General features: G+C 42.9%; 1 protein-coding gene across 6 annotated transcripts; it reads left to right on the top strand.

The window, feature by feature from the left end:
- Positions 1-397: 397 nt before the first annotated feature.
- UEVLD (UEV and lactate/malate dehyrogenase domains) lies at positions 398-27,479 on the top strand. Of its 6 annotated transcripts, XM_090032542.1 has the most exons (14): positions 552-580; positions 1,709-1,780; positions 2,391-2,581; positions 4,310-4,394; positions 5,460-5,525; positions 7,229-7,392; positions 9,155-9,290; positions 10,229-10,353; positions 11,430-11,535; positions 12,182-12,352; positions 14,675-14,848; positions 19,740-19,824; positions 21,778-21,901; positions 24,890-27,479. In XM_090032542.1, the coding sequence occupies exons 3-14, from the start codon at positions 2,561-2,563 to the stop codon at positions 25,052-25,054; spliced, it is 1,422 nt and encodes a 473-aa protein (XP_089888668.1). In that variant the 5' UTR covers positions 552-580; positions 1,709-1,780; positions 2,391-2,560; the 3' UTR covers positions 25,055-27,479. The 6 variants fall into 6 exon arrangements, with proteins under 6 accessions (XP_089888672.1, XP_089888667.1, XP_089888670.1 ...); XM_090032544.1 differs by lacking the exon at positions 2,391-2,581 and having other exon boundaries at positions 500-580; XM_090032546.1 differs by lacking the exons at positions 552-580; positions 1,709-1,780; positions 2,391-2,581 and adding an exon at positions 398-466.
- The last annotated feature ends 414 nt before the right edge of the window (positions 27,480-27,893 follow it).

Genomic DNA, 27,893 nt, shown 5'->3' on the forward strand with positions numbered 1-27,893 from the left:
AGTTCATTAGCTGCTGCTGTTCTGGGTCCTGGCTGGCCTGCTTGCTCACCCTCCTTGGCAGAGCTCTGGGACCTTCCCTGAGCAGACAGGACCAGACTGAGAAGCAACAGTGGTTGTGGACAGAGTAGGGGGATACCAACCCGGCTGGAAGCAACTGGGCAGTTCCAACTAGGAGGGAGAAAACACGAGCAGGGGAGGGGCTGTAGCCCTGTCCATGCACCTGTCCCGATAGCTGTCCTGCCTGCCCACTGCCCTCTATGCCCATGGCGCAACTCCCCAGCCAGCCGCATGTGGGCAGCTGCGGCCCTACAGAGCCGGCCGGCAGTCAGAGCAGCTGGCTGGGATCGGCTACATTGGACTTCACCCAAAGGCGGGGGCGGGGTAGGAGGGGCCTGGCACCACGTGGTGGCCGTGCGGGGGCCTGTTGCGTCTGCATCCGTCTGTGTCCGGGGGCAGAACGTGGGAGGTACGTTCATTTCGGCTCCCGGCAGCCGCTGTAGCCCGGAACCGGAAGTGGCGCACCGGAGCCGGCGTCGCGATGGAGTTCTCTGAGGAGATGCTCAGGAAGCAGTTGGGCAAGGTGTGCGCCCCCCAGCTCCGGCCCTGGTGGGGGGAGGGGTGCAAGATAGGAGAGAATATGGCGTGGCGCCGCGTTCGGACGTCACAGCTGCGTGCCCCGCCCCACGCTTGTCGGGCTCATGCGGAGTGGCGGGGTCCGCGCATGTGCAGAGCTGCGAGCCGGCGGCTCGGCCTTTGGGGAGGGGGATTGTGATGTGGCTGTGGCGGGGGCGCGTTTCTTGCTGATGAACGGAGCCGTAGGAGGATCTTGTCTAGTTCCTGCACACAACATATAAGGATCTAGCCCTTTTTGGTTGCTTCTAACATCCTTTGTTCAAGTCCAGTAGCTGCCCCTCATCAGTGGGGCTCCTCTGCGCTCCTGGCTGGGAGAGCCGGTGCCGAGACAACCCGCTTGCCAGTACCGGCTGGGCCTTCTCGCAAGGCTTGTAGGACTCAGGATGCTGGCCATGTCTACGTTGTTCACAGTCCCCCTGCTCTCCAGCCTGGCAGAGGCTAACCCATTAACTCACTGGTCTGATAAGGGGGGCATTGCCCCACATCCTGACCCCCTCCAGCCCTGCAAAGACCCGGAGGGGAGTTTGGTCCCATGACACATGTGCATAAGGAATGGGGAGGGAGCAGCAATGCCCCAATGTTGAGTGAAATCTAGGGTAATTCGAGGCAGGTGGCCTTTGAGCTGTCTATGTAAACCATTGTCTTGGCCTGTTATGTGAATCAAAACCCCGAGATGATCAGCCCCGGATCAAACTGTTCATCTGGTTCTAGCCTCTGATCCTTTTTTATGATGCTGGATTTTGACAGCTTCCTTGTTTCTCCTTCCTGGCTTCTCTGCTCACAAGGGTGAGGCCAGACGCAACAACAGCTTTGTTTTGATGGTGGTGCCCTGTCCTCAGGCCAGCAGAAAAAGAAACAGCGATATGGAATTCTCTGGAATCAGCTGCTGTGTTTATCCCTTTAAGTCTCTTCAGCCCACCTTCCTCTCTCTCAGTAATGCCCCCTCTCCCCATCCTTTCCTTCCCATTTCCCTAAAGTATTCATAAGACTTTCTCTGTAGTATTCCAGTAACGCCTACCCCCATCCTGTCCTTCCTGTTTCCCTGTCCTTTGTATTCATACAACTTTCTCTTTAGTATCCCTGCTCTCTGCAAGTCCATTGGGAGTGTTTGAGGAAGTAGGCTGTAGCCTCTGGCTAAAAATAGATGGTGAGTTTATTTGAATTTAGGTCTGATTTGATTTGAATTAAAATAAGGGGTGGAGGTGGGGGACGGTTGTTTACGCACAGTTTGAATGGCAGTTAACACAAATTAGCTAGGGTTGTCCTTGGACAAAATGTTAATTCAAATACTTCAAAGATACTTAATATGGATCAGTGGGCTAAAAGTAGACAACCGGTTTGTTTAATCTTGTGAGAGAGGACCCATCGTAAGAGGGATAGGACAGTCCTTGATACTGGAGGTTTAAATGGCAGTTATCGGATTAGATGTGATTGTTCCCACACAAAGTGTTAATTAAGATACTTAATGTTTCAAATCTGATTCAAAACCAGGCTCATGGTTTATTCAAAAAGTTGTGATCCCTACCTTACTCTACTGATCTGAGGCGTGGACACCGTACAGGAGATACCTCCAAGTTGCTGGAGAAGTACCATCAGTGTTGCTTGCAGAAAATCAACACATGCAACAATGTTGGCATTCTCTCAAGCAAACACCATGAGCATGGAGATGATTAATCATCCAAAATCAGCTTTGCTCACCTGGTCACATCATCTAGATGTCTGACTCCAAATTCCCAAAGCAAGTTTTATTCTTCTAGCTCAGTAAAGGCACAAGCTGAAGATGAGGGCAGAAAAAGCACTTCAAAGATGTCCTCATGGCCAACTTGGAAAAAATGCAACCTTGACACCAGCTGGTGGAGACTACTGCCCATGACTGCCCCAAATGGAAGAAGAGCCTTCTGCAAGGATCTCAGTACTTTGAAACTTCATGGCAACAAGAAACAGAAAGGTGGGAGACATAGAAACAGCGTGTCACGGACTGAATCAAGAATCCAGAGCCACCCATCCTAAACAGAAAGATGCACCTGAGTTGCAACAGAGCCTGTTGATTTCAGACTGGCTTCATTAGTTGTCTTTGGACCCACAAATAAGATGATCGTGGAGGACAATCATCCCTAACTGCGAGGGATTGCTGATGATGAGATACTCAGTGTGGGACAGTGGGCTTGTCCCTCTATAAGATTAAGGTTTTGCTAAGAGAGAAGCTCTAATCCAAATCAAACTGGTCATCTATTTTTAGCCGGTAGGATTCCAAGATGAAATGTATTGTCCTTGGAGAAACTCAGTATTTGGTTTTTCGTGTCTTTGAAATCTCTGTGCTTCTGAGGATGGTCTTTAAGGCTTAAAGCAGATGTTGGATTTCTCCCAAGACAAAGCTTTTTATCCTGGAATTCTACAGAGGGACAAGCTCATTGGCCATGTTAAGTACCAGTGTATTATCTGAGTTAACACTTTGACCAGGGATGGTCCAGCTAACTTTAATTAATTGTCATTCAAGCTATATGCCTAAAACACAGTCCCTATGTGCTGTTTGGAGCCAAAGATAGGCTAGAAAGGGACTGCAGGTTAATCCTGGGGCTAAAGTACCACCGCATCTTGCCTTCTGGCCTTATTTCAGTCTAAAATGTCTAACTACCTCTCTTGCCTAGAATTGACACTAAACAGTGGTCTAGTTAGTAGTCTCAGCACTGAGATTGAGGACTGAACCACACTCTCTACTTTCACAGCATAGTTGTCAGTTCCTTGATCTAGCAAGCTGTTAAATGTTTAGGTTGGTGTTTCAAGACACATTGACATCCCATGATCTAGAGCAAAATGTCCAAATCTGGGAAGTGTGAACTTTAGTGAGCGACATTAACTTAAATTCATGAGGTTAAGGAGTCTAGAGAGCTGGCTATAGAGTGAGAGCCCATATGCAGTAGCAGTACTTGTTTTTTTGCAAAGGTGTTATAGTTCCCTAATAACCACATCAATGCTACATTTCAAACCACAGCACTTCTTGGTGTAAATCTCTCCATATGTCACTAGGCTTTTTTTTTTTTTTAAGAGGGAAGTGTTTGTGGCTTTCTACCCTCACTAAAATCTAAACCACAAAACAGATTTTGCTTGGACTTTGCAGAACAGTTTTCTGTAGGCATGGAACACTTCTCCAGTAAGTAACTTTTTTCCCAGAGGCTTAATATTTCATCTGTCAGTGAAAAAGTCTTTCTAAAAAAACCCTTTTTTTAAAATGTAAAAGCTGTAATAGGGTTTTTCTGGAAATGAAGTATATAACTAATGTGGCTCCTACTTTTTTTAAATAGGGTATTTTTAAATTAGATGTGAATCTGTATCCAGATAAGGCCATATTTCACAAAAGCTCAACTTCAATTGAAGTCAGAAAAGAGCTATGTAGTGATGAAAGATCAGAATTGGACTCCTAATTGTAGCCATGGAAGATTTACTATATCGTTTAAAGCCTTTTTGGTTGTCATAGCAAAATGAGATGCTTGATAGATATAATGAAGATGCTTCATGCCATGAAATACCCCCATTAGAACTAAGTAAATAGCAAAATTGTCTTATTATATTGTCCCTCTTTGTCCTCCTGACCCTCTCCCACTTCTTTTCCTATCTCTTGCAAAAAGAAAGGGGAGAGTTCTTTGAAATTAAAGTTTATTCTCCATTTTGTTTCCAGTATAAATTCAGAGACCTGACTATAGAAGAACTGAAGAATGTAAATAAGATCTACCCAAACTTTCTGTTTTCCATGGACACCTATAGTAAGACTCTGATCCAGTTACTTTGATTATATTGCATAGCTCTAGAGAAACAGATGGGATGGAGCTGTTACTTTCCATAGATTCAATTGTAGATTTAAAAAACACTGTCACTATTTTTTTGTCTTCTAATTCTTTTGATTTTTTTTTTATTATACTTTATATGATCTGTTGACTTTTGTCATGCTATATTGATTATAAATTAGCTTAACCGAATGAGTAGCTTTTAAATAAAAAACAAAACCGGAAATAATATCTAATCACTGCTGTGTGACCAAGGTTTTAAATACTGTGCATATCATGTCTCTGGATCATAGAATCATAGAAGTAGGGTCGGAAGGGACCTTGTAGATCTTCAAGTCCGACCCCCCACCTGGGCTGGAGAAAAAAACCCAAACAAACCATGTTTATTTTGATATATTTATTCTTGTCAAATATAACTTCCAGAATCCCTCAGCTGAAAGAAAAGTCCAAGGGACAATAGTGTTGTATAGGAAGGGCTTTTTCAAGCTGCTAATGCATTGCAACTAGGCTCAATAATACAGAAGGTCAGCAAGAGTCATTAAACTTCTTAGCAGAGAGAGCGATTGCAAAGATTGGAGGGCAAAGTGTGTGGGGAAAGGCTAAAAAAATAAGTAGTCATACTCTCTTCAAAAAAGGGAGGGGAAAATAAAGCCACAAGGCACAGACATAAGTTACATTTGTTGTACAATTGGCCATTTGAAAGCAGTCTACAACCATGCCCTGACAGAAGTACATGGCTGCAGAGAGCTTTAGAAGTCCCCAATCATGTGACAAATTAACCCTTGTTATATGGGGGTTCAGATGAAGGTGCTCCAAATGGAGTAATTTCATTAACTTCTGTCTGCTCAGGCAGGCTGGACTGATGCAGCACAGCCCCATGCTCCATGCTGTCTGTACAGTGGGAGGGAGGCGAGGAAGCCTGGGCTGGGGTTTGCCCAGCCTGTGCTGGAGGGTGATAGGTGGATTAGAGTAGGCTGGGCAAACCTCAAATGGAGCTCAAAGAAGGCATTTCCTTTGATTGACTAAAAATGATGTCCTTTTCAGCTTTCAAAGATGGATCCCAAAAAGACCTCCTGAATTTTAGTGGCACTGTTCCAATAACTTACCATGGTAAGTTAGTGTGTCTATTTTTCTGCCAATTTGAAAACCAGTTGTAAGGCATCTTGTATACATTTAATAGTATTGCTTGTGACCAAGTAATGGGATATCTTGTGAAACTATATTGATTAGTGTGGTCAGTATGGCAGGGTTTCTTTTACTAAACCCAGGGTTCTGTTTAGAATTGCAGTACTAAAAGAGTTTGCTTAGGCTCTGTCTCTGTCAGGGTTGCCAACCTGAGAAATTTTTTTACTGATAATTTGCAAACTTTACTGGCAACCAGACTTTTTTTACTGACATGTTTTACATGTTGTAAATGTAACCCTTCTGTCAGGCCCTGAACAACAACTGGGCTCAGATTTCAGGATTTAACACCAACCACAGTGGAAAAGTTTAACTGATAGTCAAAAGTTTGCAGATTATCAGTTAAAAAAAAAAAAAAAAAAAAAAAAAAAGATCAGTTTGGCAAACCTGACAGAGAGATCTGAAGCAAACTTTCTTCTAGTGCTGAAATTTATACTATGCTGTCCTCACCCCAGCTGTCCCTTACTTGGGTGACAACCCTGCTCTCTGTGTCCTAGACAGTGTTTGGAAAATGCGCACAGAAAAGTGGTGGCAGCGGCCAAGTCAGAATGCAAGCCTGTCTCGGACTGTAACTTTGAAACATTTCTGGCTGCTCATCTAGAGTCTTGTCAAGTTTCATTGCAGCTCTGATCCTGGCGGGCTTCCTTCTAGGCCTCCTGGAGTCCTCTTAGGTCCTCTCTCCTGCCTTCTCCCTCCTTCCCTGCTTATCAGTCTGTTTGCTATTGTTCACCCACCTTTTCTCCTGTATTAGCATATCTGTGGCACCATGCTTCATCAGGGCTCACATTAGCATCGTGGCTGTTCCTCTATGATTACTTGTCTCTCAAATCACAGACCCCTGGCATTGTCCTGCTTGTACCTGACATAAAACATCCCATTACCTGTTGTAAAATTTTTACGTGTCATAATACTCAGGAGCAGTACCAGTATATAGAAAAAGTAAAACTATGAATTAACTCACTTTTGATACATGTTTTTGTACACTTAATTCTTGGAGTTCTGTTTTGCCTATAGTCTTTTTAAATAAAAATGGTTAAAGTGGATTTTTCATAAATTGACTGAAATTACTTTAATTCCATATACTCAGTATAGTATACTTTAATTCCATACTTCTTCAAATGAAGAAACTAGCCACCCATGAAGAAACTAGCGTAGTTAGATACCAGACTATGATAGATAAAACTTTTGGGTCAGGATGTGGGGACATTTGGATAAATTCTTGAAACCTGATGCTTGAATATGTAGCATCTGAAAAGAACTAAGATTTGCTTTTCCTAGACTTGCAGCCTTTGAAACCTAAGGGTTATGATGCAATGGATTCTCCTTATGATGCAATGGATTCTCCTTGTCATTAGCTTTATTGTCCCCAAAAAGTAAGAAGTTGAGTGCTTTTGAGACGTTCCCTCAATTAGAAAGGCAGAGCTGTTTGAGCATTTGTTTTTTGCTTTACCAGCAGGCATGATTTCAATCAATAGTACTTGCTATAAGCATTCTTGATAGCAATAAGCTTTAACTGAATATGATAGAAAAATATTGATAGGTGAAAAAGTGCAAAGTATAACATACCAAACAAGTTTCAGCTTCTATGCAAAATACAGAAGTTCTCATGAATTGTATTTTGTATCTAACAGGTCATTCTTATAACATACCAGTTCGTCTGTGGATCTTGGATTCTCACCCTTTTGCACCACCCATCTGTTTCTTAAAGCCAACTGTAAACATGGGAATTTCTGTGGGAAAACATGTTGATGCACATGGCAGGATATATTTGCCCTACTTACAAAACTGGAGCCACGTAAGGAGAAAAAAAATGTCGGGGAAGAAAGCATGGTATTGCATGAGAATCAAAGGGCAGGGTTTTTTTCCCTTTCTCCTCCACTGTATATTAATCTTATGTAAAGTGGTTATATAGGAAGAAGCAGAAAGTTGCTTTCTTCCCAGCTATAACCTTCAGCCAATCAAATATTATTACAAGACAAATAGTTAAAAAGGCCTTCTGTTAAAAGAATAAACTAAATAACGCTCTCATATTTTTGTTTGTTGCTATCTATGTACAATAACAGTCTAAGCTGAGGCTGACTTTCTGCTAAATGACCATTAGTGTTGGGGAGTGGGGGGCCCCTATCTCTTTGCAGATGGCATTGCAAAATGGAGACCACGTTAGGGATGCAGAATAGAAAGATCCGAAAATAACTAATTTGTAGTTGCCAAAATTTTTTTTTTTTACATACTCAATTCTATAAGTTACTTTAAAACACGGGCTGTTAAGAAAGCAAACTTCATTTAAAAGACTGTTGTTTAGCTAATTTCTGAAATGGGTCAAGCAGTTTTTACCCTTACTTAATGTAGGTAGGCTTTTGAGAATTTGTACCTGGTAACTAAAGTTTTTATGCCTCGTCCTTATTTAGCTAAACATTTTCTTGCTTTTACTGTGTCAGGACTGCAGGATTGGGGTCTTGGGCAGCTAGTTTGTATCTTTTTAGATAAATACTGCTCTCTGTCTAGTTGTGAATTACCTAGTATGGTAGAAGCTGGATAGGAGCACAACCCTTGGGAGCATGGTCATATGTGCTTACATCAGAAGTTTAAATTAATCTTCCCTTCGCTAATATAGTAACAATGGCAGATGAGACATGAGCCTTATGCTGCACAGTTCAGCTTAACTTTTACTTTTTATCTACCAAGTAACATGCATAGTAATTATGTATACAGTATTGGCTGCTTCTTAGAATTGCATTTTTTGATGCTGATAAGCGCTTCTGATAAGCGCCCACACAGAGCTCATTTTCCTGTGCTGTTGCATATAGCACAGTGTTGCTATACCACAGACAGTCATTTTTACTGTATATGTGATAGAATATCAAAAAGTTGGTTGTGCCAAGAACAGAAATCCTGTGAGTTTACTTTTATAAATTTCTGCCACATCCTGAAAGATCACAACATGTGACCAAAAGTTTGCTGAGCGGACAGATTCAACCAGAGATGTTTTTGACAAGATACAAGTCACATAAGACTAGTATAGATTGTGAACACTGCCCTTAATGTGCTAATTGCAACCAATTTAGCACTAACATAGCATATCCTGTAAGCATCTTTAAATCTAAACCGGGTATATTACATCAGGTGCTCCAAGCTGGGAAAAAAAACGTTTTGTGAAGATGCATTCCTTGCATCTGAACTGTGCTTATATGTAGCTTCTACTGTATGCTACTGTGTCATGGGCTTTCAACATACCCAGTGACGCTCAGAACAACAAATTGAACTGGTGTTTACATATCTTTTATTCAGTCTCTAGATTCCTCATCTTTCTAATCCATACCCTTCCATGTTTCACACTTAAAATATATAAACAAATTAAACATTACTTTAATGGACAGCACTACTTTTCTTCAGTATGTTAAATGTTGGTGTCAGTATCAAAGTTAATATTTTGCTATTTTTGTACAGTGAGTCTTGATAACAGTATAAGTTTGTGCAATTTCAGGGTCTTGTGTTACAATTTTTGCTAGGTATTTAATAAAGTAACTTTTTAATATGCATGTTTGTATGCATTTCAGCCAAAGTCAACTGTCATTGGGTTAATCAAGGAAATGACTGCCAAATTTGATGAAGAGCTCCCTCTGTATTCACTGTCATCATCTGATGCAGCCAGACAGCTGGAACTGTTGTCTTTTATTGCCAAGTTCAGTGAAGGTGTGTACTTCAGCCACAGATCTGAATGCTCTTCTGGTCTGAATCGATATCTACTTTATCTGTTTAGCTACAGTTTTTGTGCATCCTTTTAAGATGGCTAATTCATGGCAAACTTCTAAATTAGGAATTTTATATTTTTTCTTTTATCTTGTAATACCCCCTTTCTGAAGGCAGAAATGAGTAGTTCCTCTCTAAACTTTGTAATATGGTCACTCTGTGCTTTTGCTGTTTTTTTTCCAAAATGAAATGTAATACCTCTTTCGTTGTAGTGAGAAGCAATGTAACATCACCAGTATGGGAGGAACAGCTTGTGATGGTCACAATTCAGTCAGTCGTGCATGTAATTTCAAACAGTCTCTTAATTTTTTGTAAAAACTATATGCAGGACTGCATGAATTGGCAGCAAGAAATTATTATTATTTGTGTTATATTTTCTAGATGCAGCAGCTGAGTTTGGACTCTGTTATCTTATGTATTACACAAACACCTAGTAGAAGATATTCCTTGTCCCAAAAAACTTCCAGCTGTGTTGATGGACAAAGGGGAGAAGGGATATAGAAAAACAGAATTGAAGTAACTAGCCCCAGGCCATGCAGGGCATTTAGTAAAGCTGAGTATCAAAGTGAGGGGACAGATCTTTAGTAGATATGCATTGTTCTAGCTCCATTGTTTTCATGGAGTAATAATTCTTTATATTAGCTAAAAATTTGCACCTTCAAACTTGCATCCTTTTCTTGGATTTAAATTGTTTTTCCAAGATACAGTTTTGTGGAGGAATGTTTGTGTCTTACCCTATGAAATGAAAAATCTCAGTATCATTAGTCGGTACTGACAGGTATATTACAAAAGTCAGAGTAATTTGGCTTTATAGTACATATATCAGCATTGTGTTATAACACAAATTATGACCTGTTTCTGGCTTTTGTTTTTAATTATAGGTGAAACTGATATGAAATCGAAGAGTCAAGTGGAGAAAGAGAAGAAAAATGAAACTTGTAACAAAATTACGGTTATTGGAGGAGGAGATCTTGGTATCGCTTGTGTACTAGCAATTGCAGCAAAGGTATGCAATAATTCCTTAATGTTGTTTGTTAGTTAATATTCTTGTAATTGTTTCCAAGTTAGCTGTTGGTCCCGGATATATAAAGATAGTGACTATACTTATTTATATGCATGATGTAGCTCTTCTGTTTTACATTTTTTCCCCACTTAAATACTTGTGGGGGGAAAAAAGCTCTTTAAGCGAAGTCTTTGTAAGTCACTGTTATCTGATAGTCAGCTGTTGGAAAACATTAAAGATTAATCTTAGCCCCTTCAAATCAATATAATTTTTAAAGGCATTATAGGAATTGTAAATTCCCCAGTAGGCTGTGTCCAGATGAGTGCAGCTGTGCAGTATGTGGCACCACAGACCCATCTGCGGTGGCACACACCACACATTCAGGCATTTCCTGCACTGGTACTTTGCAGCACGGGTTTTTTTTTTTTGACCCCAGGAGATTCTGGGGTTAATAAAACCCACACAGAACAAAAGTGGGGTGGCACAAATGGCTGCAGAATGTGTTGACCAAACCTGGAGCCTGGCGTGCCTGAGCTATGCTCCGGTTGCTGGCCAGGCTCCAAGCTGCAGGAGCACCATGACTGCAGCTTCCCCAATCCCCAAGATGTCACGTAAGGCTGTTGAGGCCAGCACAGTTGCTGGACCCAGCCTCTCCTACCCCATCTGGGGTAACCTGCTGTGTGTCAGAGGGTGTGTGGCACAGGTGTTCCCCAGGACAAGAAGCAGCAGCAGACCTTGTGCCACTGCTACTTGTCCCCAGGGAACCAAATGTCTGCACTCATCTGGATGTGGCTATAGAGGGTATTTTTCAAAGTTTTTACTAGTTTAACAAAATAGCCAGGTTGAATGGCTCCCTTCATGGGTATGTGGGTGGGTGTATTTTAATATATTATTTGGCAATGAAACTAGCATTATAACTGATTAGTTTGTTCTCTTAACCTCACAGTCACCAATGATTTGGATCAGGACAGGGATTTGTTTCTGTATAACTGGCACTATTCTAGAAATTCCATTGAATTTTAGAAGTTTCATTTTTCAAAGGAAGTCATGCTTCATTTTGCTTTTTTTTTTCTTTACAGGGTGCTGCAGACCAGGTGGTTCTTTTAGATCCCTCTGAAGGTGCAGCAAAAGGAGGAATCATGGATCTGGATATCTTTGATCTACCAAATGTAGAGATTAGCAAGGGTGCTTAGTCTTAATGCTTTAATGAAACCTGTTGCTGTATCTTCTGTGTTTTACTGTTTAGGATACTTAGGACATTTAGGAGGTATCACCTCTAGGTTACCAGATACCTCTGGGTCAGTGAGTGCCTATTATTTGTTTATAGTTTCTCTTGTTTTGAATGTGAGTCTGCACAGCAAGATGGTAGCATGGTGGTAAGAGTTATTCTGGGAAGCTGGCACTCCTAAATCATCCTTTTTCCTGCTCCCAGTATAGAGGTTTTAAATCTTTTGTGTTGACCTTCTGATCATATTACATACACTTAACAGATTTGTAAGATTTTTATTTTATTTTATATTTTAGTGGCTGTCTAGATTTGGGTACTGTGTTGGTGTCCTTGTTTTGAATGGTACATAAAGGAACAGCAGCCCCCAGGTGCAGGACAGAAATGTGTGAAATATCTTGGACAAGATTCTAGGATACACAGGATTCAGATAAATGAATTTGATTTGGGATAAAAAGGGAAACTTTCTTTTAAGGGATCAAGAATATGTAGTGGGTTGATCACTTAAAATTTCTTTGGTCCAAGTATGTTTTCCATCCATCACTTGATGTTTCTAGGATTTGATTATTTTTTTAATTTAACCTCAGTTTCTTTCTATTTTGTCAGATTTTTCTGCATCTGCTGATTCGAAAGTGGTGGTGTTTACAGTTAATTATCTGGGTAATGCTCAGTCATATCTTGATGTCATACAAAGCAATGTGGATCTGTTCAGAGGAATTGTCCCTGCCATAGCACACCATAGTCAAAATAGTGTGCTGCTTGTTGCATCTCATCCAGGTACTTTAGTATTTCTATTTTTTTTTATTTGCTTGTCCCTGGATTTAGTTTGTTTTGCAGTTTGTTTAAAGACTGCTTCATTGATCAGAAATCCTGGCTCTGAGCCTGGTACTCTTGAGTTCTTAACAGGAGATGGTAAAAACTAAAAACCAAAGCTAAACACTGGTATAACTTTCTTGAATCTATTGTTGAGTTAACCAGGAATAAAATCTGGAATAAAACAGTTGTGGTATAGATCGGGGTGGCCAACCTGGAGTGTGAGTGCCACAAGTGGCATGGGCAGCCTTTGTGTGTGGTATGCAACCAAATAGGGAGGGGACAGGCAGCACAGTAGCGGGGGGCAGAAAGCAGAGCAGCTGTTGAGGCAGGGGGCACAGAGCTGGGAGTGAAAGGAGGAGCAGACTGGTCTGAGGGAGGGGATTGACATGTCACTCAGGGAGTGTATAGAGCTAATTTGTGGCATGCCTGCTAAAAAAGTTGGCTCTACCAGCGTAAGTGGTGTCTGTTTCCATCTAGTCCAGCCATTTGCTCCATACAAGAGGGCCTTTCCCTGGTTCCTAGCTACCCGGGGAGGGAACAGATGTCATCTTTGTTATGGCAGCACAAAGTGAAAGCAAATAGACATCCATACCTTCTGCTATGCCACAAATGCTCAAATTTGTGGTCGTGATAGAACATAGTATTAAATTGTACTACTTTACTGCAGTTTTACTGCTACTTCACTGTCTGTTTGCTATGGCGGATGAGCTTAAGCAGAGTGAAGCTGCCTGAGCTCCTTCTCCCCCTCCCCCCCTTGCGCAGCTCAGTCCCAGCTATGCTGCCCCTGCCCCACTCTCTCCCCCACCACTGGGGCTTTGATGTGCCAGCTGGACCTCACAACAGACTTACCAGCCAGACCCAGCTGCTCTGCCCGTGGCCAGGCTATGCTTCTTGATGCCTGTGTGCTGTACTGTGGCTGCACACAGGCACATGGCATTTATCTGCCACATCCATTCTGTGTACCCCCTATGACCCTTTTAAATACCCCTAGGGGTATATGTGCCTCCAACTAACATCCACAGTTCTAAAAGATCAGTTAATTATGAATTAATTTAATAGTCTGTCCTGATTAATGGGAGAGGGGTCAATCATCAATGAATTCCAGTCTCTCTTAATACAAGTGAGAGTAATTAATTATCACTGAATTCCATAGTCTCTCTTAATTCATGAAAGAGTAGTCAATTTTCAAGTAATTCCACAGTTGTTGTTTTTTTTAAATCCCTAGAATAGTAGTTAATTGCTAATGGATCCCACTGGCTCCCTTGACACAGAAGATCAGTTAATTCCACCCCAATCCTATTAGTCTCTATTTTATACAGATTCCATTAATTTTCCTTGTGTTGCTCATCAATGTGTGAGGCTCCACTCCACACTGTCAGCACATTATGAACAGTCTGCATTCACACACTTAACTTGTTACCCTCATGGAAACCTCATTGTCCTTTTTCGTGGTCAAGTTCCTCTTTACTCACTCCATATCCCTCACTAGTCTGCTGCTGAGCTTGGCTTACTGAACCATTCCACCAGGTCCCCAGGATGGTGCTGAGAGAGCCTGGCTCCGCATTTCTGTGAGTTTTACACAGCATTCTCAGCCAGCTGTGTGTTATCTTCTCTGGGTTTCCGACTGTGCTGGCTCCTTTCTAGTTTGGTGGAGTTCCTGCGGACCAGCGAGGGCTTGCTCCTTCTGCACATGACCATGTTTGGCCAGGGTTTGGCTCTTTCACCCTGGACCACACATGGACCTCTCTGGTGGCCATTCAACCCCACCAGATTCTTCATGGTAAGCTGGTTCCCTGACCCCATCCCAACAGCATTCCTTATCCATAACAGGGACCAGAGCTGTTACACATACACTAAAACTAATAAAGTGATTTGAAATGTTCCGCTTGTTGATATTCAGTAGAACAAAGGGTGGAGAGAAGAAACTTGCAAATTAAGGGAGTAAACTTTTTTTGAGGCAATATTTTTTGATATGAGGATGAGTCCTTTCCCAGCTAAAGAAGTAGATAACAATTTCATTAAAAACCCTGTTTTAGATGCGTTTTACAATTTTAACTTATTTGAGTCTCTCTTCTTACTTTACTCAAGCTGTGACATGTTATCTTAAAAGCTTGACTTGGTGTTTTAGGGACAAGTAAACTTGATGTGTTCACGTAGGCTAATACTTTAAAAGTGAATAGCTGGCTCCTGATTTTTTTTTCTTGATGACGAATTCTAGCCTGCTTTGTGTTGAACTTTTGGAAGTGATTGTATGTTATCAACATATTTTTCTCTCTTGTTTAGTGGAAATAATGACCTATGTATCATGGAAGCTGAGTGCATTTCCCAAAAGCAGAGTTGTTGGAATTGGCTGCAACCTGGACACTGAGAGGTTCCAGTATGTCATCGCAAACCTGTTGAAAGCTCAGACTGTAGGAAAAGAGGCTTGGATTATTGGTGAACAAGGGGAAGGCAAAGGTAAAAGGATAGGTTTTGATGATTTAGATTGGGGCTATCCAGCTGATAGTTTGTGGGCCACTCTTCAGCTTCGATGTATTTTTCTTCTTTTTTAACTTATTATGTTAAAGGTATTGAAGAAGCAGTCTTTCTGGGAAGAGAAATCAACATTGTAGAATATATAGTGGACTGCTGCTAATTTTGGAGTACTTTAAGTGCCAGATTTTAAGAGGTGCTGAATTCCCAGTTCACATAGATGCTAACAACAGCTCTGCATGTTAGGTCTTGATTTGACTTGCCGAAGTAGGTAGCAGAGCAAGAATGGCACCCCAGGGGTTTGGGGTTGTGAGAGCTTCTTACAAAACTAGAAGCAGTGAGCCTTTATGTAGGAAAGAACTACTGGGGACTATGTGGGTTGATTCTAAAGGCAGTAAAGCTGCAAGTTGATTTCTGACTACTTGTAGTGATGAGAAAGTAGGACAACAAAAGTGACAGAAGAGATGTGTAGCAGGCTTGCTTAAATAGCTGCTTCACATGGAAACAGCAGCCTTTGTTCCACTGATGGTTGAGTATCTATTGATGCATTATGTAGATAATAGATTGATAGACATTAGGGCTGGAAAGGACCTTGAAAAGATTGAGTCCAGCCTCCTGCCCCAGGGGCAGGAAGTCAGTAGGGATCATAGAATCCCAGCAAGATAAACATCCAGTTGTCTCTTGAAGGTGTTCAGAGTAGGTGCTTGAACCACCTCCGGCGGCAGCCTGTTCCAAACTTTGGGGGGGGCTTGGACAGTAATGAAGTTCTTTCTTATGTCCAGTCTGAAACGGTCATGGAGGAGTTTGTGATCGTTCGACCTTGTCATTCCTTGGGGCGCTCTGGTGAACAGACGTTCCCCCAGATCTTGGTGAACACCCCTGATAAACTTATTAGGTGGCCACCAGGTCCCCCCCGAGCCTGCGCTTTTCCAGGCTGAAGAGTCCCATGGCTCTCAGCCTCTCATCATAAGGTCTGTTTTCATGACCTGTGATCATGAGCATGGCTATTCTCTGGACTCTTTCAAGCTTCTCCACATCCTTTTTGAATTGTGGGGCCCAAAACTGGATGCAGTACTCCAGCTGCAGCCTCACCAAGGCCAAGTACAACAGGAGAATAATGTCCTGGGAGTTGCTTGAGAAGCATCTATGGATGCTTTACTAGCTGCAGCACTGCATTGGTAGCTCATGTTTATCTTGTGGTCAATGATGACCCCCAAGCGTCTTTCTTCCATAGTGCTAGCCAGCATAGCACTGCTGAGCCTATAAGCATGCTGCAGGTATTTCCTCCCAAGGTGGAGAACCTTGCATTTTTCGGTGTTAAACACCGTCGGATTCTCATCCACCCATTTCCTGAGCTTGTCAAGGTCTTGCCTGGGTCACCCTCCTGTCCTCAGGTGTGGATGCTTTACCCCAGAGTTTGGTGTCGTTGGCGAACTTGGCCAGTCCACTTCTGACACCAATGTCTACTTCATTTATGAATATGTTAAACAGTATGGGCCCTAGGACAGAGTCTTGAGGGACCCCACTGGTTACAGGGCACCACGACGATTGACTTCCATCAACCGCCACCCTTTGGGTCTTACCACAGAGCCAATTCCCCAGCCAGCAGATCGTGGTGCAGCCAAGGCCACAGTTAGCCAGTTTTGCCAAGCGGTGATCATGGGATACCAGATCAAAGGCTTTTTTGAAGTCAAGATATATGACACCAATCTCTTCCCCCTTGTCCAGGTGATAGGTCACCTGGTTGTAAAAGGAAATGAGATTGGTCAAGCAAGACCTACCTGCAACAAACCCATACTGGCTATCCCTCAGGATGTTGCCATCAGCCAGTCTGCTGAGAATGGCCTCTTTGGTAATCTTTCTAGGATCTTCCCAGGGATAGAGGTCAGCCTGATGGGTCTGTAGTTTGCCGGATCCACCTTCCTCCCTTTCTTGAAGAGAGGCACCACATTGGCCTTCTTCCAGTCTTCGGGCACTTTACCAGAGCATCAGGAGTTCTCAAAGATCCGTGTCAGGGGCTGGGCTATGATGCTCGCCAGCTCCTTGAGTACCCTGGGGTGTAGATTGTCATGACTTGAAGGTATCCAGCCTCTCAAGATGCTCCTTCATGAGGTCAACATTTATGGAGGGTAAAGAATCTCCCTTACCCAGGCCTCCCTGTCCCACAGTGGGCAGAGGCATCCCATGTGACTGGTGAACAACTGATGCAAAATACCCATTTAGCAAGTTTGCTTTTTTTCTGGGTGTTGGTTGTCAGTTATCCCATCTGGTTTAACAGGGGTCCAATGTTGCTGTTGCTTTTCCTCTGGCTCCCCACATATCTAGAAAAAGGACTTTTTATTGTCCTTGATATTTGTAGCTAGTTGGAGTTCACAGCCTTGACTTTCCTGGTTCGCTCCCTGCAGGTCTGGACCAGTGCAGAGTATTCCTCCTTGGTGGTGATTCCAGTACTCCGTCCTTTGTAGGTCTTCCTTTTTAAGGTGCAGGAGGTCCGCCAGTTCCCTGCAGAGCCAAGGGGGCTGCTATGCCCTTTTTCTGCCTTTCCTCCGAGACGGGATGAACTTTGCTTGCACACCCAGGATTGCTCCCTTGAGGAGCAGCCACTCATCCTGAACTCCCCTCCTCTTTGGGTTGTCACCCTTTAGTGCCTTGCTGACAAAGCCTCCTTAGGTTGTCAAAGTCAGCTTTCCTGAAGTCAAGGACTTCTGTATTGCTGACTGACTTGCCAGCTTTTCAGTGGATGGTGAAGGTGATCGGCTTGTGGTCACTGTCACCCAGCTTCCCTTTGATCATTAGGTCGTCCCCAGTTGTCAGTACCAGGTTGAGCAGAGCTTTACCTCTCATCAGCCCATAGACTTCCTGTGTCAGAGCTTGTCCACGCATGAGAGAGAGTTTTGTGACCACTCGGATTTGGCCGAGTGCTCTTCCCACGCAATGTCTGGGTAGTTGAAGTCTCCCATGATAACCATGCATGGGGAGCGTGCAGCCTCAGCCAGTTCCCTGGTGAACTCCTGGTCAAGGTCTTGATCCTGGGTAGGAGGTCTGTAATAGACTCCCACCATTGTGTCCCCTGTGCTGTGTTCCCCACAGATTTTAACCCAGAGGGTCTCCAGTCCATGCTGGGTGCCAATGTCAGCTTGCAGGGATGCCCTAGCTTTCCTTGACATGGAGAACTACACCCCCGCCCATTTTGTCCACTTGATCTCTCCTGTACAGGAGGGTATAGGCATCTGTACCAAGTCACGGGTGGAGTCCCACCAGGTCTCTGTTGTCCCTATGACATCATAATTATTTGTATTAAGCAGGAGGACAAGCTCCTGGCATTTGTGTATAGGCACGCAAGTGTCCCTTTGGGGCCCTTGCCTTCCCTAGAGTTTGTTCCAGGGCTCGGGCAGGGGTGGGCTCCCTTAAGTGCCTTGGCCTGCTGGCTTTGCAAGGATTGCTCAGCGGGCCAACAGTGGCAGTAGTTCCCCATCCCCCGGCGGGCTTAGTTTAAAGTCCGGTGGAGCAGGTCAGCCAGTCTGGCTGAGAATAGCCTCCTTCCCAGCAGAGGGAGGTGGAGGCTGTCCCTTCCCAGCAGCTGACTGCCTCTCTCACCAAAGAGCGGACTATGGTCATGGAAGCCAAAGCCTTCCCGATGACGCCAGTGTCGCAGTCTCTGGTTCGCTACCTCGATCCCCCTGTCTCCTCAGCCCATAGCCTGAGACTGGAAGGATCAATAAGAATACTACCTGCACCAAACCCCAGTTTTCTTGTTAAGTGTCCTTTTTTAAAAGTGTTTACTTTGCTAGAAAGCTACAGTGTAAGGAGGGTGTACTTCCACCTTGTGTCTGCATTTCCTTTCTCCTCTCCAAAAGTTGCTCCCACAGGAGAAAAACAAGGTGGTTAGCCACATCAGTGTGAAGTCAGGCAGAATGTAGGCCAGTATGGCAACTTACACATGCCTTTGAACTAATTAGTGAGCCTTCGTAGGTAACAGCCTACTTCATCAGACACTATGAATAGACTTGCAGAATGACCTACTTTTAAAAACCAACTTGAACATGATAATGCTGAACAGGAAATCATACGCAGGCTAAATTGTAAGATGTCGTTGTGTTAGTCTCTAAGGTGCCACCTTGCCCTGCCTTCTGCCAGACTGAATGGTGTTAAACATGGTCTCACTAGAGATTGTGGATTCTTATCCCATTACCTGGGCCAGTTATTAACTCCAGCTGTTAACCCCAGTGTCCCTCAGTGTGTTGCCTGCATTGTTTATCTCTACTGACACTTTATCCCTCTGAGCAGCGCTCCTTTTCCTTGTATTTAAATATCTCTCTGCTAAGGGCACTTTCTTTCTGCAAGTCCATTGATAGTATATGACTGCTTGGCAACATATTTTTTGGCAAGGGGCCAGAATGACTCAGCTCTGGTCTGAGGGGGGGTGGGGACTAGGACCCTGCTGTCTCTGTCAATTCTTTTCCCTGCCACCCATTTACAAACAGCCTAGGGAGAGCCTCAGGCACCCACCTGCAGCGCAGCAGAGCCCCCTGCTGCCGAATTCTGTTGAAGCCACTGCTCTGGGTCCAGTGGCTGCCAAATACAAAACTGACTTCCTTTGCATCCCAACCAGTCTCTACCTGTAATCTCCACACATGTGGATACACATACATTTTTAGTTTGGACAATAAGCCACTTGCTACCACTTGCCTTCATGTATTTCTGTAAAGATTCCAAGCCAGTTCTGCAGTGGGGCTTAAGGAGTTGCTGTGAACTTTAGAAAGGTAGAAACTAAGTTCAGGGCATTAAAACATGCGCTACAGAAAACAAAATTTAAAATGCGTTCATCAGTGTTATATATTGAGATAAAACATTCTTTTCTGTTTATTTTACCTAGTGCCTGCATGGACCGGTTCTAATTCAGCAGCATGTCAAACTGCAGCAAAATGGCATCATAATTCAAGGGAACAGTTGGCAAACAGGTAACATGGCTACAATAGTAAATTTACATTCACATTAAGTATGCTTCTTGTCTGTAGAGCACTGAATCCCTGAATAATCTGACTTATTTTTACTCATAGGAGCAAATTTGCTTTAAAATGTTCATATCCTTTCTAGACATTGTGCATCTAAGGAAAGACTAGTCTTGTAGCTCTGAGAATAAACACAGTGTGGTACAGTTATGTTAGCTCTAGAATAGATTGTTGGTTATCTCTCTTTCCTTTAAGCTAGCGGTGCACCGATACATCGATCCAATATTGGATTGGTACCAATATAAAGAAAATTGACTGCATCAGAAATTGGCCCAATGGGGCTAATAATTTGGCCATTAAATGCCAGTGCATGCACGCAGCTGCAGCACAGCACTGGAGCAGCAGGGAGTGGAGTCTGGCAGCATGGAGAGCTGCCTCCAGCTGGTCAGTCCATTGTGGTAGAAAGGGAGGAGGGAAAGAAGGGATGTGGAGGGGCAGATCATCCGCACAATCCCCCCATCCCCCCCGTGGTGAGGGAGGGGGCAGGGGCAGGCGCTGCCCAGCTGGGGCATGGGATGTAGGCACGGCTTGTGGGGGCAGGGATGGCTCCCACTGCTGCTTGCACCCAGGTGGAGGGGCAGGGATGTGGGCCCCCCCCAGATCTGTACAGTGCGGGCTGAAGCCGGGCTCTTCTTGCTGGGGGCTGGTCTCAGAGCTGGGCCTATAGAGGGGGCTACAGCCAAATTTCGCTGTAGCTCCCTTCCAGCACCGCTACTGCGTGCCCGGCGCAGCTCTGGCTTTTTCCAGCACATGGAGACGGGGATTGAGCTGGGAAGAGCCAGATGCATGGCAGCACTAGGATGGAGCTTCAGCAAAATTTGGGGTGGCTGCTGCCCCTTCTGTAGCCCCTGCCTCGAGCCCAGGCCCTGGTGAAAAGAGCCTGGCTCCAACCTGCAGCTGCAGCCCACCTACTCGTCCTGCAGAGATCTGGGGGCATGTGTCCCATTTCCCTCCCTTCCCCCCCCGGGATGCAAGCAACAGTGGGAACCATGCCACCTCCCTTCCCCCACCCCCCCAATGAGCTGCGCCTCCGTCCTGCATCCCACCCTGCCCCAGCTTCCCTTGTCCCCTTCCTCACCTCAGGGGGAGATTTAATCTGCCCCCCACCCCTTCCACCACAATGGATTTACCAGCTGGAGGCAGCTCTCCACACTATATTGGAAATCAGATTGGTATTAGCTGACTATGCCTCCTTAAAAATGGGATATCTGTATCAGCCCCAAAAATCTCTACTGGTACACCCCCACTTTAAGCAATTCCAAATCTCTTCCCAATTTTCTAGCCCTTGTTGTAGGCGTATTGGAATTCAATCAGTTGGTCTGTACAAGGTTCATACTGGGCCTTCTTGGTTACCATAGCAGTCTTGGGGCATTTGCTCCACTGTACCTGCAATCCTGTATTCAGCCATTATGAAGATATTGGGTGGGATCTTGTGTGATGATGTTAACTGAATGAGTATGGTCCTTAAAAACACGTAGTTTCCCTAACATGGAAAAACTTACTATCTGCATTTCTCTGGTGGTGTAGTGTGCCATGCTACTTGTATTAATAAATTACTCCAAGTTAGTTACCTTCCTTCTGAGGTTCAGGAGTATTTCTTTAATCACAGATGTATGCACTGCAGCGAAAGGGACACACTCTTCATAGAAATTAAGAAAATAGTTATCTGCCATTTGCTTGTTTGGCTGGCCAAATTTGTGCCAGTTGTATACAGCAAATGAAAAGCCCTAATCTTTGTAGATTTAGGGGAATAGGAATTTAAGGATGTATTTTCTTCAGAGGCTGAGACTGAGGCTCGTATATTATGCAATATGCTTTCTTATGTGTCCATAAAATATTTTGGACAATTGAAGAGATGATGTTTTTCTGCCACATGTTTTTCTTTTTTTCTTCTTTATATAGAGCCATGGAAGTTCTTAAGGGAAAAGGTCAAAGGTCTTGGTCTGTTGCATTATCAATAGCTGACCTGATTGAAAGTATATTGAAAGATAAAAGAAAGGTTCATTCTGTATCCACTCTGGCAAAGGTAAATGTGATATTTCTTTTTCCGTTAATTGTCATCATATCCATCATACCTAGCATGACATTTTAACGTTAGCAGAACAGAGATGTTAGCTTAGTCCAACAATTCTACAGTTGTATCATTTCTATTCCTTTCTTCTGACACCAGTTTTTAGCACTAATCAGAATGAACAAGAATCTGCTACTCTTTTGGCTGTAGTTTGAGGACAGGATTGTAAATCGATTTTTTTTTTTTTTTTTTTTTCCCTTTTCCCCCTCCCCCAACACTGGGGTAGTTGAGTGCTGCATCATTCTTGGTACTGGCATCCAGCTTCCTAGCAGTCAGAGCAGTAGTGTAACAAGCAGACTTGATGCCTGAATCACATGCTGTGTTGGTGGGGGGGCAGGGGTGAGCATTAGAGTTGTGCAAAATTTTGGAAGCCATTTTGTTTTGGAGTTGTTTTGGGCTGCTTTGGTGCCCGAAACACTGGATTTGAATCGAAATGGAAGGCACAGAAACATCTCTGAAACAAAACTAGGCATCTGAAATGTTTTGGAAAATTTCAACAGTTCGGAGCCAGGCTTGCAAGGAAACAGCTATGCGCTGCTGCCCTGCAGTGCGACTCAGCTCCACAGGGAGCAGAAGTCTGCACCAGGGGTTTCCTCGCTGCCACTGCCTGTCCCATGCTGTCCCAGTGATGCGGGGCTGCACGGGGAGGGCAGTGGTAGTGAGGAGACCCCCTGCGCAGGTCTCTGCTCCCTGTGCAGCAGAGTCATGTGGCAGGGACCAGCAGACTTGCTCACCACTCTGTGCTGCTTCCCTGCCCCGCGACCCAACGTGACAGGGATCAGAGATCCACGTGGGGGTCTCTGCCTGCGTGGAGGGCAGTGGCCCTCCTCCTCCCCCAGCTGAGCCACCCACAGCTCCTCCTGGCTGGGTAGGGCTATGCAAAGCTTCCCTTGCAGCCTGTTCAAAACAGATTTGGAGGAGATTTGGTAGAGCCAAATCTCTTAAATGAATTCGGCTGAAATGAAACAGCGACATGAATCACTGTCCTCCAAAATGGCTGAATCCAAAACCAAATCAAAACACAGCTGTTTCTCATAGCTCTAGTGAGCATGTGGTTTCTAAGAGCAGGAGAGGCACAAGTTGCAGGGGCAGGTTCTAAGAGTGAGGGTGGGGTGGGGGAGAGGAGGCAGGGCTGGTTTTACTTGCACCAGTCCCAGCTGAACAACTGCTGCCACTGCGTGTGCTATACCCATCTGGACTGTTGCTCTTTAAAACAGCAGCTGGGGGACTGTTTTGGAGTTCTCTGCATGAGTGAGCTTCTGGGGCACGGACTGTAGGGGCATGGAGGGTGATTCTGGAGCCTTTTCAAATTTGGCATCAAGGATAGTGTCCCTTTTGGCCACCCCTTGTTATGCAGATAGTTCACAGGCTGTGATATAGTTGGTTTTGGTAAGTAGCACAGGTAGGTGTGTCTTGGTTTCAAAGTGCTTGATGCTGACTGCAAGTTTTCTAAAGCACCAAACATTTTCAGCTCTCTCTACAGGAATCTGATACAGACTTTCCTTTAGTACTATATTTGATAAAACTGAGAAGTATTATTGTCTACACTGTTCTTACTTTCTAGAAACTGTTTAAACAAAATCATGTTAGACTTTAAACTTTATCCTAGATGTATTAATTGAACAATGTTATTTATATTAGGAAGTAAACATTATGAAGAAATATTTCGCTTTAGTAACAGTTAATTCCTGTTCTGAAAATTGGAAATTTCCTTCTAAGAGATGACTGTAAGATTTCAAACAAAATGGAATAAAGGCTGTGATTACTGTTTTATGACCTACAGATGCTTATTAAATTACCTTCTCTTATTATCATATGAAGTTTCTGTTAAATAGCTACTCCTCTGCAGAAATGTCCTAATGATGCCTTTTAACTGGACCTGCATATTGTCTGCACAACCTAAGACTTTACACATGTGGACACACATTATTTTACCCTAAAAAATGTGAGGCGACTATTTTAATTTTCACTTGAATTTTAGTGATTTTAATTGCAGAATACAAATGTGCATGTTCATATACTAATACATGCTCTACACCCAAAAATTTTGCTGGGATAGCCACATTGGTCAGATAGAGTGTGTGCTTTTAGTTTTGTTCTCCGCATAATCAGTAAAGTTAATGGAGATGCAGTTATACTAGACCTATGGCACCCTGGGGTGCCTTGAGATCCTTTCAAGGGTGCTCTGGGGTGCCATGTAGTCTTAGCATTGTTAGATGTGCAAACATGATTCACAGAATAATCCTATACAGGGTGCCTGTACATGAGCAGGGAGGCTGCTCCGATGTGCTGTAATTCCAGCTCCTTGGAGCAGACTCAATTAATAGTCTGCTGGAGCATGGCGATTACCACGCTCCAGCAATATTCCTGTGTTTCATGTATCAGTGTATTGTTGGATTCTTTGCAACAAAAAACTTCCTTAATGTTTTCTGTAGACAGCCCCTGCCACCCCCCCCCCCCACCCCCCCGAAGTTAAAAGTAAGAGCTGTCATTTTTCAGGGGATACCTTGAGTCTAAAAAAGATTGTGAGAACCCATGTACTAGAGGGGGAAAAAATCCTGATAATATAACTTGCACCATCTGGAGAACTGTTTTAAGCTATGCTGGCAAAAAGTGTTCTTTTGCTGTGATAAGTTTTGTCTCCACCATTGAGATTTGCTAAGATAAATATGTTGTTTAAATATACAAAAGCCCTAAGAAATCCTAAACACTTAACTGCAATAAGGCACAGATCTTGCATAGCATAAATTACTATATGTTATTCTAAATAAATAACATTTAAGCTATGCTTATCTGCTAAACAAAGAACATCTTGCTTAGTTGAATTTTAACTATCTTAATTCACATAATTCCATAGGGCATAGAATTAGCAGAGGTTTCTAAAGATGCACAGTATTCAAAAACAGCTGCATTAACAGTCCTTTACTGTTTGCACAATTCCAGGGGTGCTGCAATATAAACAGTGAAGTATTTTTAAGTATGCCTTGTATTCTTGGAACCAATGGTGTGATTGAAATGATCAAGCCAGAGAAAGAGGAGCTGGTGGCAGCAAAACTACAGAACAGTGCCTCATCAATTCATGACCTTCAGCAGCAATTGAAACTTTAAACGTGATGAAGTCCTGACATCTACTTATGACAGCGTTGGATTTGCTAAGGAGAAAGGGTTGCTGTTAAATCTTTGTAAACAGTACAGTTGTCTGATTTCCTTTCACAAGTTCGTCATTCCTACAAAGCTCTTTTTAATCTCTTTAACACAGCACACCACAAACAAAAATTAAGAATTTCTATTGTGTGTGTTTTCCTAATCAAAATGAGGGTAATATACAAAAATGTTTCATCAAAACCTAAGCAATTTTGCCTGCCTTCTTCATCATTAACATAAGAATCAGGCCTGCATGGTACATAAATTCATTGGGGGATGGGGCGGTGACATCAACTTAACCAGGTGCTTGGGTATTCTTTCAGTATATGTGGAGAGCCACCCTTTGCTAACTTTCAGTGTGCAGAGACTGACCAACACCATCTCACACCAGCTTTTCACTGCAGTAAGTAATTGACTGACAGGCACAATAAAGCCTGCTTATAAGCAGACACAGTGAAGGTTAATGCACTTTATCGTCTTTTATGTAACCAAATTCTATTCCATCACATGGCTATAAAAATATATATTTTTAATAATACCTCCAAACTTGAACTTTTGGACATTGCATATGAATGTAGGGTTTTTTTGTTCCTCTAATTGTGCCTGAAACTTTCCCCTAGAAGGTACTATTGTTGTTTTGTAGCGTGTAGCATTAGAGTTTCTGAAAGATTAGAACTACCTTTTTAAACTCACAGCAGGCACACCAAAAGATGTGGCATTAGTTCAAATACTCTTTGGAGTGTAGAGATGTTTGTGACAGGATAATAATGAACCATATTATCTGACTATGAGGTCACTGAGCTTTAGATAAGGCATCTAAGGAATAAGATGTATGGAGCAGGAAGCTAATTCTGCATAGGGAGGCACCTATAAACAGAAGTGGTTGAGGTTTTGTGTAAAAGGATGTTCTGATTTTAAAATAAACCATTTGGGACACATTACTTTTCTCTTATTAAACCAGGTACCCTTCTAAAAGAAAGACCTTATCATTAATACTTTAATACAACCAAGCATAAGGGAGAAATGTAGGCTTTGCTCTTGCTTTTAGGACTTAAGAATTGGACTCAACATTTCAAGTGTTGAAACAGGGATGAAATTTTGTCAGCAAAGATACAGAGTATGAATGCTTTAAGCGAAGCTCTACTGGCTTGTTCCTTGCGAAGGTGCTGTCTTGCAATAGCTGAGTACCCTCAGCTTCCATTTGAAAGTCATTTTGTACAACTGATGTGAGCTGTTTCTGTTGATTCCTGTAAGAGCAGGATTGAGCCCTTTCTTTGGTCTTAGTGGGAGATGTAGTATGCTGAGAGTTCTCAGAATTGTGAGCAAAAAAGAAAACAACCGTTTTTTTTCAGTTTCATAGTGTATGAGAATACTGTTTATTTTGATCAATGCTATATCTCAAGCGGATTGTCATATAAACTTAGCTGGTTTATCTGGTTTTAAAAAAATAGCTGGACTATTTTTACTTTTGAAAAATCTCAAGTGAGCAATAACTGAATTTTTCTTGGGGTATTTTGCATTGCGATATGTTGTAGAGGGTTTTGTGGCTGGAGTGATGCACTACATTTAATATTGTAGCATATTTTATTAAACATTGCAGTAGTTTTTTATTTTTGGGTTTGTTTGTTTTTTAAGATAACAGTACATTTATCATAACATCTATTAGTAAACTCCCCCAGTTATTTTAAAATACCAGTCTTTAGTCCCAATGGAGTTTTTATTGAAAAATGACCAAAGTATCACAGCTTTAAAAATGGCATTTGTTTCTCAGAGGAAGAATAATTTCAAAATGCCTTTTTTTTTTTTTGAGCTGAAAGGCTACCTGTTATTCAGAAACGCTACGTAAAGTTTATCTTAAATGCACACAGTATTGCTAAAGTGGTATGTTCTGTTTGGTGTTCTGCAAACTGCTGCCTAAGGATTGGTGTATTGCTGTAAAATTCTATTGTTGATATTTCTGTTCATGTAGGTAGTCGTGCAATTCATATGTTCAACTGCTTTCCCCAAATACGGTTTTTAAATCATGTCCAAGTCTAACAATTATTTTTGTGGTTTTAAATGAAATAGTTATGAAAAGGGGAGTCCTTGGAAAAGTGACTCAAAAGTGTAATAGACCTGCCTACAGGAAAACTTTAATTCAAGTGGGTGCATTGAGCATTCTCAATTAAAACAGTATGTGGTAGACTAAAGTGACAGTATTCTTCTGGAAGGTATTTGTGCATATTAATAATCCTAAATCAGCAGAACATGTGATTTGTACTTCGGTTCTTTTACATTAACTTTGTGGTTAATGATCATGTCTGGCTGCTTACATTGTGCATGGAACACTTGCAAGAAATAATGTTTGGCAGAGTGCTGACCAATAGCAATAAAGGATATGTGTATTGCTGTTTTTTTTGGTTTAATTCATCATCTTGTATAGTAGGCTGCTGCTTCAACTGGGGGTATCAATTTTGGAATGACTTGTTGGGTTGGAAGGGACCTCAGGAGGTCATCTAGTCCAACCCCCTGCTCAAAGCAGCGCCATCCCCAAGTAGATCATTCCAGCCAGGGCTTTGTCGAGCCGGGCATTAAACGCCAAGGATGGAGAGTCCTTCACCTCTGTAGGTAACCTGTTCCAGTGCTTCATCACCCTCCTAGTGAGAGTTTTTCCTAATAGCCAACTTAAACCTCCCTTGCTGCAACTTGAGACCATTGTTCCTTGTTCTGTCATCACTGAGAACAGTCTAAGTCGGGGGTAGGCAACATTTTTGGTCAGGGTGCCGAAAACTGCAATGTTTACCTTGTAAAGAGCAGCCTGGGC

This window comes from Crocodylus siamensis, chromosome 2, assembly GCF_052110815.1.
Source record: "Crocodylus siamensis isolate JL-2025a chromosome 2, ASM5211081v1, whole genome shotgun sequence".
Taxonomy (NCBI): Eukaryota; Metazoa; Chordata; order Crocodylia; family Crocodylidae; genus Crocodylus; species Crocodylus siamensis.